Source organism: Podarcis erhardii (assembly GCF_964252035.2).
Source record: "Podarcis erhardii genome assembly, chromosome: 2".
NCBI lineage: Eukaryota > Metazoa > Chordata > Lepidosauria > Squamata > Lacertidae > Podarcis > Podarcis erhardii.
In genome coordinates this window covers 57610907-57624805 of record NC_138498.1, presented here as the reverse complement: position 1 = coordinate 57624805, position 13899 = coordinate 57610907, and the positions used below count along the sequence as shown (strand labels likewise).

At 42.4% G+C, this 13899-nt stretch overlaps 1 protein-coding gene across 4 annotated transcripts in view; it reads right to left on the bottom strand.

Moving 5' to 3' along the window:
* Positions 1-13899, bottom strand: part of FNIP1 (folliculin interacting protein 1) — an 89390-nt gene that overhangs the window by 54581 nt on the left and 20910 nt on the right. The window contains exon 1 of one of the 4 annotated variants that reach the window (XM_081851055.1): positions 1807-2612. The exons of the other annotated variants lie outside the window; for them this stretch is intronic. Coding sequence (XP_081707181.1) covers positions 1807-1817 — 11 coding nt within the window. The 5' untranslated portion in view covers positions 1818-2612. Of the gene's footprint in view, positions 1-1806; positions 2613-13899 lie in introns of those variants that run through there. 4 annotated transcript variants of the gene reach the window in all.

Sequence of the window (13899 nt, the reverse complement as noted above, 5' to 3'; positions counted from 1 at the left end):
TGCGCCCGGTGCGGCCGGCACCCCCTGCACCCCCCACGCTACGCCACTGCCTGCTGGTTAAGACCTCTCCCACTTTATTGTCATTACTCTGTAACAATCACCTAGGAAGGAAACATTAGCCAGCACAATAATTTCTATATGGAGTCTCACGATGTCTTAGAAGCCTCCCAAATTTAGTGAGACCTGACTGCTTTTCAACAGTCTTCTCTCGCCTCCAAGGGAGGAGGATGTGACTCTCTCCAGCGCCACAAAGACTCCCAACCTGAGACAGCTGTCGCAGGGGGCATGTGTCCCCTTTCTCCTGAGACTGAACTAGGCCTGGATCAAAGTTGCAAAGCCAGTGGCTAACTTTAGTGCCCATAGAAAGGTCTGGTTAATTGTGGGGAAAATACTGAGTTAGGGGAAGGGAATGAAAATCAGTGGCAAAACTATAACCTGGTTGCTAGGAATCCTGCTTCACTTCTTGAAGACTTTTCTAAAGACTAGAAATGAATTTGTCTTATTCCAAAGTTCAGATTGGCTTGTAAAATGCTTGATTATTTTATGTAGGGCAGAGGTGATGATGGGGAAGGACATAACTCCTGTCTCTGCCCAGAGACAGGCCACTCTTGCATTCCACATGTATAAATCTAAATTTACGAATGTGGTACCATCTTTTCCAACTAATGTTTAATATTACACAAGCTTATTACACTTGTGCCTTTTAAGGTGCAAGTGTAAAATCTGATCTGTTGGACTTGCCCATTAGCTTAGCAACAATCTATAAAGACAGATGCACAAGTTGTGGTCAAAGAAGCCTGGACTATGCGTATACTGTTTCACTGCCACATGGAAAGAAATAATGCATTCTGCAATAAGAACAGCAATAAAACCCAGGTTTTATTTGCTGCCTCTAGACACTCCTCTACCTTAACTTCTGGCTGTTCTCTACATGGCATGGCTGATTGCAAATGAAACTAACTTCAGTTTATTTTCATATGTATCTCCCACCTGTTAGTCCCTATTTTATTTTTGATAATTTGATTCAAAGTCAGATCTCTATTCAGGTTTTTTGCTTCCCTAAGGGACTTATCCAAGTCTCTCCCCCCCCCCTTTGCTCTGAGGTTAAATTTTCAATAGTCAGGTCTTCTTCTTCCCTGTTTTTCAAAGCAATATAACAGCTCTTGATAGGTCTAATTAAATCATATATTGATGCTCTAACGATTCTACTGCTTTAATATTAAATGTAAAAACTTGCGGGGAGTGGCATTATCCTGCCAAAGTTAAGTACTTTTAAAGTTTCATTAATTTCAAATGGGAAAGTGAACCATGCACTTCAATGCCTCATAGTCAAATTAATAGGATTTAAACAGGTTTAACTTGGAGTAGAACAGGTCTTAGAAATTCAGATGGTGAGGTGTGTGTGTTGCGGAGCTGTTTTTTAAAAAGATACCATCAAAAAAGCACCCGTCCCAATTTCTATGAGCTTTACGCAGATAAACTTTCACCAGTTGATTATTTTAGGAAATAATCCATATTACGGAGGAAGTCCCACCTAAACAAGATTAATCCACCAGGGTTACAACCACTAGTGTTCCAGGCACCATTTCATAATCTTTCACTACAACACAAAATGCCTTAGGAAAAATGACAGAAGATTATATACATTCATTTTAAAATAGTGGTGTAGTACAGAGCTATCCCCCCCCCCCAAAGAGCATAATTATTTCTACAGTATAAAATAGGACAACTTCAAATATATACACATATTTATTTAGCAAGTCTGCCACTGAAAAGAATGCCCAGATCATAGTATTTATTTCATACCTGGGAAGCATCTTTCTCCCTTAAGCAAGCTTCACTTTTCGGAATCTCTATAAACTCCTGTTAGGAGGACCAGCTGCCAACCCAGGTTAATAATAGAAATGAACCACATTCATCCAGAACCACAAGACTGTCAGGTGACAGACCGAGAGGACTGAATTTAACTGAAACAAAAGATGTTCCATGCTGTAGCACGAAAAGGAGAGGCGGCGGGGGGGGGGGGGATAGGACACGAGGACGAGGAGGGCAGCCTTAATCTTAAAAGGCAGGATTACAAAAAGAGAGAAGGGAACAACCCTTGAAGAAAAGAAACAGGTCCCCGAAGCAGAATCCACACGTTTGCCCAAGGATCCACATATGAACGCTGCCTTATAGTTTCATAACCGGAACCCCGCCTTTCCATTCTGTTGATCAGTCCAGAATTTTACTACAGCAAACACTGCCTGTTTTTTCCAGCTCCTTTGTTTCCTCGGGGGTATTACTGCAGAGGACAGAAGATCAATCTAATTCATCAGCGAGCTAAGTGCCCCCTTGGCAGCCAATGCAGACTGTACATGCCAGTTTAATCTATCCTCCTCCTTTGGCGAAACCGATATGGGTTGAGCCTCATGACCAGGGTCTCCTGGCAGCTGCGGCTGCAATTCCGCACCTCCGTGGTCCACGCTTGTCAGAAATTCAGACTGATCGAAGGGAGAAAGACAACAAAGCAGCCTCCTCTCTCTCGACCTCCCTCCTTTCCCCTCCTCTCATTTTCTACATTCCTTGGAGCTGCAGGATTCCTGCGTTCAACCCTCGCTGACAAGCTCAGCCAGATGAGTGGAAAAGCAAGCCCTAATAGCCATCATGTGACCCGGAGCTGTCAGTATATGCCACCTGGATCTGCAATGAGCTTGCCAGCCAATCCCGGCTCTGCCTTAGATACATGCATGCAGATTTCACCATGAAAATAAGGCCATTAACCCATGTGGGGCTCTTGTTTGGGTGTCTGATTTATTATTTAGCACGAGTGGGGAAACTCTGCTTCTGATTATGCCTTCTTCTTCAAAGCTCTGGCACAGACCAGTGCAGCATGCCAGAAAATTTCAGTTTAAAGATTTATTATTTTTCTCTCCCATGAAATCTTCACCCTCCGGCCCTCCCCAGACTGGATCTTCTATAGGAACAAAGGAGGCACTGTTTGCTCTCTAACGGCTCATTAATATTACAAGTGAAACCCCAGAAACTGACACACACACACACACACACACACACACAATTGGATAGCAATGTACAGCTATAGACCCATTTAGAAATTGTGCCCAGCTTCCTTGCTGTAAACAAGGTTTCATAACTGCTCTTGGGGCAAAACACAAAGATAGAGGGAGGGCTGTTCTGGGAATGAAAAGCAAATCTTTTAGGCTGTGACTTAAAATCTTGGATGGAAGGAAAAGTGCAAGCCATGGGGTCCTGTGTGCTTGGCAGTACAACCCAACACACTCCTGTCTACAAAGAAGTAAGTCCTATTGAGTTCAATGGGGTTCACTGCCAATTAAGTAGGTGCATATGGGATTGCAGCCCCAAAGGTGGTATAGCCTATCTTTCCCAACCCTCTTTCACATTCCCTTAACTATGTATAATTTCAAGAGACAACATGAAAAGGTTAACGTGAGTAAAAGTAGTAATTCAGGATTGCTGGTTTTTTAAAGCTTGAAATGAGAGATTGTCAACAAATCTTTATCTTTTAAATATGCATATATATAATTACATTGTCAAAAGAAAAATCAACCATATGCTTTAATACAAATTGCCCCCTTAAAACACCCCAAAAATATTTGTAAACATCTAATGCGGGGAATTAAAGACATAATTAATCTGACATCTGTTCTCAGAAACATATTTACCTAATAAGGTTAAAATACAATAAAACAGAGAAAGACATTTTAAAAAATGTTAAATGGCCATTTCCCCCTCAAAAAGGTATTCTGTAAAATGTCAATATTTTCTGTGAGAAGCCCTCCTTAACTTTTTACACATTATGGGACGGAATTTCCCAGGAGTCTAACACATTTTTAATTCACTTCACCAGTAGTTTTCCATCTGAGAACTCTGTGTGTATTTGCATTATGCCATTGATGGAGTCCTGAAGTCTTAAGATTCCACTTCAAGGGATTTCCTAACTCCTTTCGTGAATTCCACTGAAGAACAGCAAGTGCCTACAGAGAAGCCACATGGCACAGGCTCCAAAGAACCATATGATTAGTTTCTCACACAGAACTGGGGTTTGGGCATATCAAATAGCTCTCCCCACCATGCCATATGCCAAAGCGCTATTTGTTTGCTTCAGAGTTTTTATACTCTAGCCTTCCTCCAGACTGGAGCACAGGCAAGCACACCACCTCGCTCCCGCAATTGAGGGGGTTGGGGCTGTGTGACGTAAGCACACCGTGCGCACACACCGTGGGGCATGCTGACATCAAGCACACATGCTACAGGGCGTGCTAACATGTTGTGTGCACACTCCGCATCTTGTGCACATGACATAAGCATGCCCTGCAATGTGTGCACACAGCTGCCACAGAAGTTTGGGGAAACCCGGCCCGCTCCTTAAAATTTTGGGGGGAGCCCTTGGCTCTCTGTTTCCCCCTCTCCCCGATGGCACCTATGAGCATAGGGCAGATTACAACACAACATACAATACAGGCTCCGTTCTATCAACCTTCTTTGGTTTCACCAATTTTTCCTTACCTGATAATTTCCAAGTGTTATGTGATCTTTCACACAACGTAAAAACCACTTCTGGAAAGCGAGTGGAAGTTTAGTGCTCATTTCCATGTTATTTGCTTACACACACACACACACACACACACACACACACACACACACACTTTCTTCAACCCTGTTATCCAGGAAAATGGCGGGAGATTTGCTGTGTAATTTCACACGACCAAAATTGGGGCGGTACACCAGCATACAGTCCTTTCCTGCCATTTAAAATTTAGCAAAATATGGTAGTATATTGACTACAAAGTCACAACACAACAGGTAATACAATGCAAAAGAAATGACAGAATCTGGGATAGAAGTGCTAGGACTATACCCTGGAAAACAAACACAATAATTTCCACATCTGAATGCAACCATAAACAACCATAAAGAACGAAACAGAATGAAATTATGCCTCCATCATCATCACCATTACCATCACCATTATTATTATTATTATTATTATTATTATTATTATTACTATTACTATTTTAAAAGCCCCACTGAGCCTAATCTCCAGACAGCATCAACACAATCAGGTTTTTAAAAAAGAGACCTGGACAAATACAATTTTGCCTGTCGTGTAAATCTAGGCCACATTCCCACCATACATTTAAAGCACTATGAATTGTAGAATTGAAAGGGACCGTGAGGGTCATCTAACCCGTCCCTCTGCAATGCAGGAATCTTTTGCCCGACATGGGGCTTGAGCTCACAACCCTGAAATTAAGAGTCTAGTGGTCTATGGACTGTGCTATCAGTGATACCACTTTGAACAGTTATGGCTTCCCCAAACGACTTCTGAGAGCTTTAGTTTGTAAAGGATGCTCAGAGCTGTTAGGAGCCCCAGTTCCCCTCACAGAACTACAGCTCCCAGAGTTCTCTGGCCTGACTCAGCAAAGCTCATTCTTAACAGGCACAATGCTGCCAAAGGTTAGAAATGTTTAATTCCCAATGAAATCAGTGGCACACAGAAGTGCTTAACTTTGGCTGCATTCTGTTAGGGAGGAAAACAAGCACAGCCTATATTCAGAGACACCCTAATTGCTAAAACGAAACCCATGTTATCTGTGAGCATGTATCTTGCCCTCAAAAGATTAATGATGTCAAAAGTGACCTTTTCTCCAGGGAGCAATGTAATGGTGAGACGTTACTGAGCCCAGTGCATTATGTAAATATTTATTTACAGGAGTAAGTTTCCATATTACGTCACTTTGACACGCTTAGACATAAAAGAGCTTTTTTTAAAAATCCAAAACACAACTGCTATCTAGTAAGTGACCAGGAAACTATGTGAATGGATTTCTGCTAAAGCCTTAGGGAATGAAGACCAACCTCAAAAAAATGTAAACAGAGTAACCAACAGCAGAAAAGATGCAGAGGACATACAATTGTCCCAAAGAGTCTCCCAAATACCTAAAATAAGCTATGTGTTCTACCTGAACTTGACAGTTCAATGGCCTTGCTCTATTCTGCAATCCCCAAAAGTTCAAAAAGCAGTACTGGGAAAGGTTGAAACTGAGTTTATTTTCCTATCTCACAAGTTATCATTGGTGGATGCTAGAGAAGATACAGCTTTCTTTAAAGGTGTGTCGCTTAATGATGCATCTGTAAGTCAAAGATAGATAATCTAAAAATAAACTAGCCAAGAAAGAATTTGATATAAAGTTAAGCCACACTGGAGTGCCAGTGTTTGTTTTGTATCCAGTTCCCAATTGCAATCTATTATAAATAGACACCAAACAAGCCTACATAATACCAACTGGTACTGCAAGACAACAGAGCATTTTCCCCCCAGTCGAACAGTTATTTTATTGTGCACCCCCCAGCTATTCAGGGAGCTGAATAATCTTTCCCCAGAGCTATTAAAATGAAAGTGTGAATAGTACAGTGTTGTGTGCCTTTAACGGAAAGATTTTTGGGAAGGAAAAATACTAGTGCAAAATTCCTCTTGGGTCATTCTTGCTGAGATTGCTATCTGTGCATCTCACAATGATGGGGAAGAGGGACGCCTTGCCTGTCTTAAGATCAGATCCTGATATGTCTTGTTACATTTTAAAAAGAGTGCGCTCACTTTTCTTTGCAAGTTGGTTTTGTGTACAATTCAGTTGACTCTGTTTTAACTCACTGCTTGCCCTTCTGTTTTCATTTCCTAACCTGTTTTACCAGACAACAGTCACGCTGTCGGTAAAAAAAATAAAAATAAAAAATAAAATAAATATTTTGTTGAGAAACAAGGGCAAAAGTGGACCAAATGAAGATGCAGGCATAGGTCCTTATAGTAAAGGCCACCTGGCCCTCATTTGCACAAACTACTATTCTTGTTTTCATAAGCAACAATTTGCATAAATGAGTTTAGTGGGGAGGTCAACAACGATGCCACCTCTTGATCAGAACAGCGGTTTATTTAACCCAGGGTTGGCACTGAGTGGACTTGTCTTTTATTACTAGAATCCCAAAATCTATCAACTCCAGCCAGGTGCAAAAAACATACGGTACAACTAGATTTAAAAAACAAAAACAAACAATGAGTATGCCTTTGAGTATATTGTGAACCTAAGAATTTGTTTTCAGCTGCAGAACTAAATTGGGCAAACATCTGATAGTGGCTTTCCATCCATCCTGCTCCAAGGAAAAGGTTTCATCTACAGTGGTGCCTCTACTTACAGACGTGATCCGTTCTGGCGTGCCGTTCGCACTCCGAAAAGTCCGTAAGTAGAGTGCCGCTTCTGCGTGTGACGCGAAAGATCACTTCTGCGCATGCGCGAAGCGGCGAACCCGGAAGTAAACACTTCCAGGTTTGCTGCATTCGTAACCTGAAAAAATGCAATGTGAAGCAAACGCAACTTGTGGTATGACTGTATTGAACCTGTGACAAGGAAAGAAGAGAGTACTTGTACTTTCTTTCCAAGACTGATTTGATGACCTAAGGCAGAGAGGGAGAATCCAGAGGCTTCCCTTTTGTTTTATTAACTTGGTCTGCTGAGATCATTGTAAGGATGTGCTTCTTTGTGGACAAGCATCTGCGCTTGTGCATTTCCCTGGGACTTGAGGGTGCATATGGAATGAACATGAAACCGACATGCGAGTGTGAAAATGTGCCGATGTTTGTGCCTGAAGAAATGCATGAGAAACATGAAATACTGGAGAAACAGGACCTTCTTGGTGGTGGTGCCCCAGTTCTGGAAATCTGCCAACATGTCACAGCGATTACTTTTATGAAGCAGCTTAAAAACACATCTCTTCATTTTTAGGCAGTGGTATAGTGGAGAGGGAAATGTGGATGAATGCAACTCTGGGATCTTCTTTTACAGAGCAGGAACAACAAAGCCATCCACTGGAAAACCAGGGTAACTTGTTAGTCCTTAATGCCTTTAAATAATAAAAAGGCTTTCACATTTTTCTGTGATAGATTAGCATGGGAGGAAGTCAGAATATGTGGGAAATCAGAGGCTAGGTTCTTCTTCCCTTTTATTTGATGGTGTTCCTATTTTAGGCTAGCAGCTTAAACAGTAACACTTACTTGCAATATATCTAATTCATAGCTAAAGGCTAAAGTCAGGTGTGTTCTCGGAGTGGCAGCAATAGCCTCCAGGCAGCACTGACGCTGCCACTTGCCAAAAGGAAGAGGGCAGAGGCTGTGGGTGAAGGATTAAGCTGGTATAGCAGCAGAGCCAATGTGGTGCACCCTCTGTTGTACCTGCGTGGCCCCAACCTCACTGCTGACTTGCACCTCCCCCTGCTAAGCAGTAGTGATACCCCTAGAAGGTGGTTATTGCTGCAGCAGCTCCCCCCAGATAAGTCACTTCTGTGCATTTCCCAGGTTGAATCTATGCAGTTAGAAGTAAACATCACTGATTTCAACAGGGCGGGAGTCTTACAGGAAACTATGCTTAGGATGGCTGTCATGCTGATCCTAATAAGTTGGGTACTGTGTATTACAATGGGTTGCAGAGTGTATGTGTATGCAGAGGAATCAATATTGCTGACTACATTTTTGGACTCTTCTTGGGGGCACATCTGCAAGCTCCTGCCCTACAAAATTTACCACCCCACCACTGCAGGTAGGACTGGGAAAGTCACATAGCTGATAGTTCCCTGTGGGTGCCACTCTGTGGTGACACAAAGGACTTTCTCCTTCATCCTCAGAGTGTGAACTCTTCCTTAAAGCACTGTGCATTAACAGTTTTGCTTCAGTGTAAAAGCATCACAAAAGACGTACACCCATGGAGCCCAACCCATGCAGCAGAGGTGGTCAGAACTGGAAAACCAACCTGTATGCAGAGGGATAATTTTACACACCCTGCAGCACAAGATTTGATCACTAATCAAATCTTATAGAGAAAATTGCCTTTCCTCCGAAAGTGATCTGGCTTAATGGAAGCCTGTGAGCTCTCCTTGGCTGTAATCTCTACCCATATAATTGATTAAAGGGACTGCACTTGTGACTGGGTGATAATTGAGAAGCAAATCAATCTCCAGACAAGTATTTGTCAATCAGATTTGGAAAGAGACGGTTACAGAGTGTTGGTAAGTTGACACTATTAGAAACACAGAATATGATACTAGCTCTTACATTTCAACCAGCACCACCAAACAAGAAGCAATATTGATGTTATTACTGCTACTACTACTAATAATAATAATAACAACAACAATTCTCAACTAAAATTTGCCATTTTAAAAATGACTGTGGACATCAGTTGCCTACTCTGTTAAGTCACTTGGATGTAAGTTGCCTGGAGACATTTTAGGTTAGAAGTGTCATAAGTCTAAATCACAACACCACCCCACGTTTACCAAGCTGCAAAGGCATGAGGAAAGAGCAGCTGGAAAACAAGCCAAGCTTTGGAGATGCAAGTCATGGTTTGTCTGATCGTCTGTGGGACAACTTATGGTTAGCTAAAAAAACCATCTCCATAGCTTAGCTTTATGGCCAGGCCATTCATCTCTCAAAAAGCATCATCAACTTCAGCTTTATTGTTCAAAGTTCAAAGTATTGTTCAATACAAATTGGAAAGAAACACCATCTTATTGTCTTTTCTCATCAAGTTTGGCACAAGACAGATTATAAACATGCAATCAAGTCTATGCTGTGCTCTTCAATTTTAAAAGCAACAATTAATGGAAGGTGGGATTTGAGTATATGCTGAAGATATATACATGGGTATATACTATACCCATATACATAGTTCATGGGTAGGCAATCCAAGGCCCGGGGGCCGGATGCAGCCCAATCGCCTTCTAAATCCGGCCCGCGGACGGTCCGGGAATCATCATGTTTTTACATGAGTGGAATGTATCCTTTTATTTAAAATGCATTTCTGGGTTATTTGTGGGGCCTGCCTGGTGGTTCTACTTGAGTAGAATGTGTGCTTTTATTTAAAATGCATCTCTGGGTTATCTGTGGGGCATAGGAATTGATTCATATATATTTTTTCAAAATATAGTCCGGCCCCCCACAAGGTCTGAGGCACAGTGGACCGGCCCCCCTGCTGAAAAAGTTTGATGACCCCTGGTAGTTTATTGAAAGTATCCAACTAATAAAAGTGTACAGTGGTGCCTCGCAAGACGAAAAGAATCCGTTCTGCGATTCTCTTCGTCTAGCGGTTTTTTCGTCTTGCGAAGCAAGCCCATTGACGGCTTAGCGGATTAGCGCTATTAGCGGTTTAGCGGCTTTTAGCGGCTTATCGGCTTAGTGGATAAGCAGCTTAGCGGCTTAGAAAAGGGGGGGGAGGAAAAACCCCCCGCAGGAACTCGCAAGACATTTTCGTCTTGCGAAGCAAGCCCATAGGAAATTCGTTTTGCGAAGCACCTCCAAAACGGAAAACTCTTTCGTCTAGCGAGTTTTCCGTCTTGCGAGGCATTTGTCTTGCGGGGCACCACTGTATTGGTATCCTACTAAGGTTAATCAGACTTACGTTTAAATAAACACACCCCACATTGTCTTCATAACCAGAAGCAGACACAAGTCAAGGACTAAGGTGGGTATGTCAATCTTGAGCCATGTTAATTGGATGTGTTTCGTTAAAATGTCCTTTTGGTTTTAAGGTACATATATGATAATGTGGTATCATATTTTCCCTCATCAGTTCACAACTTTTCCTTCTACACATGTACAGCTCTGACTTTCCTTAGGCATACATTTATGCAAATAAACATGACAAGCTGATTTGAATACTCCACTCTTGGTCCATCAAACCACATTTTAACAATTGCAAACAACCATTGGGACTGGACCCTTCCTTGCCCCTCATCTTGGCTCCTTCCTCCTGCTGTTTGCTGTTACATCTGAGATGGAGAACTGTGGTTTAATGTCTATTTACTAACCAAGATCTTAAACTACAGCTTGAACTTAGTTTAAGATATTGGTTGCTAAAACTGGCATCCACCTAAAATTCCCTTTTTCAGGTGCAATGAAACCAGATGTTTAATTCAATCAGGATGTAAGCACCAATGGAGGGAGAAGGCAAGTGAAAGGGAGGGGTGAAGAGGCAGCGTGTGGTCCCATTGCTTGAAATGGTTGCTAAACTACGGCCTAGTAAGCCAGGATCCGAGCACCCAAGTGTATGAACCAAGTGCTCTCCTATATAGTTGGCAGTTGTTCCCATGATTAAACGGCCAGTTCTTTTTCCAGATGCTGTGGTCATGGTTGTTTTTTTAACAGTTGCCTCCCAAATTGTTTATCTTTGTGTGTGGTCAAAGAAAATACATGGTGAAAACCAGGCCACAATTCAATGACTGAGGACTGAGATAAAAGTTATTGAAAGCCTCCACTGAGAAAGCTGGTGTTTTTCTTCTACAGTGGTACCTCAGGTTACGAACTTAATTCATTTCAGAAGTCTGTTCTTAACCCAAAGCGTTTTTAACCCGAGGCGCCCGTTCCCTACATAGGCTTTCCACGGCCCCAGAAGCGGATATGTACATTGCAAAGTTCGCAACCCGGAGCACCTGCTTCCGGGTTTGCAGAGTTCGTAACCTGAAGCGTTCATAAGTAGGATGGTTCATAACCCAAGCTACCACTGTAGACTCTTTGAACACTAACAGTCGCAAATTAAGTTTTGCAAGTCCCAGTCTTCAGAGCTGGGTAGAAAGCAAAAACAAAGCAGCAATCCAGCCCCTGTGTACCACAACTGTCAGAAATGCATAAAACATGCATTATATCAAGTCAGCCCACTGCTCCATTAGATCAGTGGCTCTCTAGGGCAGGGATGGGGAACCAGATGTTGTTGGACTCCCAATTCCCATCAGGCCCAGACAAGATGGCAATAATCAGGGATGGTGGAAGCTAGAGTCCAGAAGCATTTGGAGGTTTACAGTTTCCTCACTTCTGCTCTAGAGTTTCAGATAAGTCTTTTCCAACCCTAGCTGCAGTTGTCATGAATTGAAGCTGGAACCTTTGGCATGCAACTTTTATGCTCTGCTGTTAAGCTAGAGACTTCCAGACTCTTTTAAACCACACTGGAGACAAGACATAAGTTCCCACAAGCCCACACTTAAGAGATCCAATGCAAGGAGAAACTCTGTTGTTTGTTTCTGCTTTCATTGCCATTGTTACTGCCAGAAGGCACATAAAAACTTAAGTGTGGTACCTGTAACCATCTGGAGGAGATGCCTGACTCCTTGGACCACATGGCTAAACCCAGCCTGCCCATCTCATCAGATTGTGAAACAGCTGCAAAAGTACAGCAACCCTGGGTTTAATTATATGGTTAGAGGCTGGAGCCAACCACCCATCTCCACTCACGTGGTTATAGATGTCACATAGTAATATTTGAAGCGACTTCAAATCTCTCGCAGTATTGCACATTGCGGAGAAAGGCAGGCAAATGGAATTCTGAATGGAATGCAAAACCCACCACCAATTCTCTGCTACAGAGGTCTTCAATATACATTATCTCCATAGTACTTCTTTCCCAGCTGATGGCACTCGCAGAACAACAGCCAAGGAAAGAGATTATATAGGACACCGAGGGAAATATGGGGCATGATGACCACTGATTCATTGAGCTAGTGGCTGCAGGCATATTGCATACAATATGTAACTGGACCCAACCATTATGCATTCATAGGCACACCAGAGCTGGAGTGAGCATGAAAATAGTTGCATTGTCATGTGTCTGACCTGTGTATGCATGTGTTTATCTTACTTTAAGAGCCCGTACTTCAAGACACTGTCCTGGTTCAACCTCCTATGAAGCAATGAGGATTTGCTTCAAGAACTTGAAGGCTCTTGTTTGCAGCAGGAGATGCTTGGGGGCAACTCATTTGGCTAAGGGGAGAAATAAATAATCAAGGGCAAGCTTCTCCACCTGCTTTGCCCCAAACCTGCCTGGGAGGAGGATCTGCTACTTTAGTATTTGCTCTTGCTCTCTCAACATTTTTGTGAGGAATGTTCTTTGCCTTTTTGGCAGTGGCACAAATGTATTTGGTTTTAATACTTATGAAATGCTAAGACTTTGTTTTGAATTTTTATCACTTGTATTGTTTGCCTTTCCATGTTTATTCTTTGTAGGTCCTCTTGGAGGTGGTTTACAAATTTTTTTTTAAAAAAAGCAGCAAGGTTTTTGAAATGACCCTAGTTCTGCTGGAACTGGTGAACCATGTTTACTTTTCGGGAATCAGTTCTCTTAGGTACTAGATACGGCAGCAAAATGGTATGTTGGGAAAGGTTCTTGGGAGTCATTTACAAGTCCCTGAAACTATATACAAGGATGCTCAATTATGTGGACTTTGCTGGCATTGCTAGATTGACCTTAGTTGTTCTCTGCACTGATAAGTTAATCAGTGGATTTGGGGCAGAGGTGGTGACTGAAGAGAGGGAGGAATTAAGAAGACAGTGTTTGGTTGCCACCCAAGCTTTCAGGCACAAGGATGAAGCAAGTTGCAAGCAGGGTGCTACCAAGGTTTAAAACATGCAGCCTATGAGTCCTGGTTGACTCTGTCCCTCATGTGACTGCCTCATTAGGTGTTGATTCATTCAGTCATGAGACACAAATGAGACTTGAGCAAACAAGGATGCAAGGTCTAACCTCAAAGGAATGGCAATGCCTGTTCTGCCAGTTTATTGTATTAAGGGAATACAGAAGAGGGAAATTCGGTGAATGGATTGCAACTTCAGTTGTTGTTTCAAACAAATCCCTGAAACAGCCATATCCTCTTGCCTGGAAAAACTCCTTCTCCTTTTATACTTGATTCACCATTTATTAATTGATTTGCTTGAACTGTACAGTCGGTCTTCAGGGTCTTTGGCTGCAGTCCTACACACACTTTCTGGGGAGTATGCCCCAGAGATTTACTTCTCTGCTAAAACATGCACAGGGTTGTACTATTTCTTTACTATGCCCTTCACTT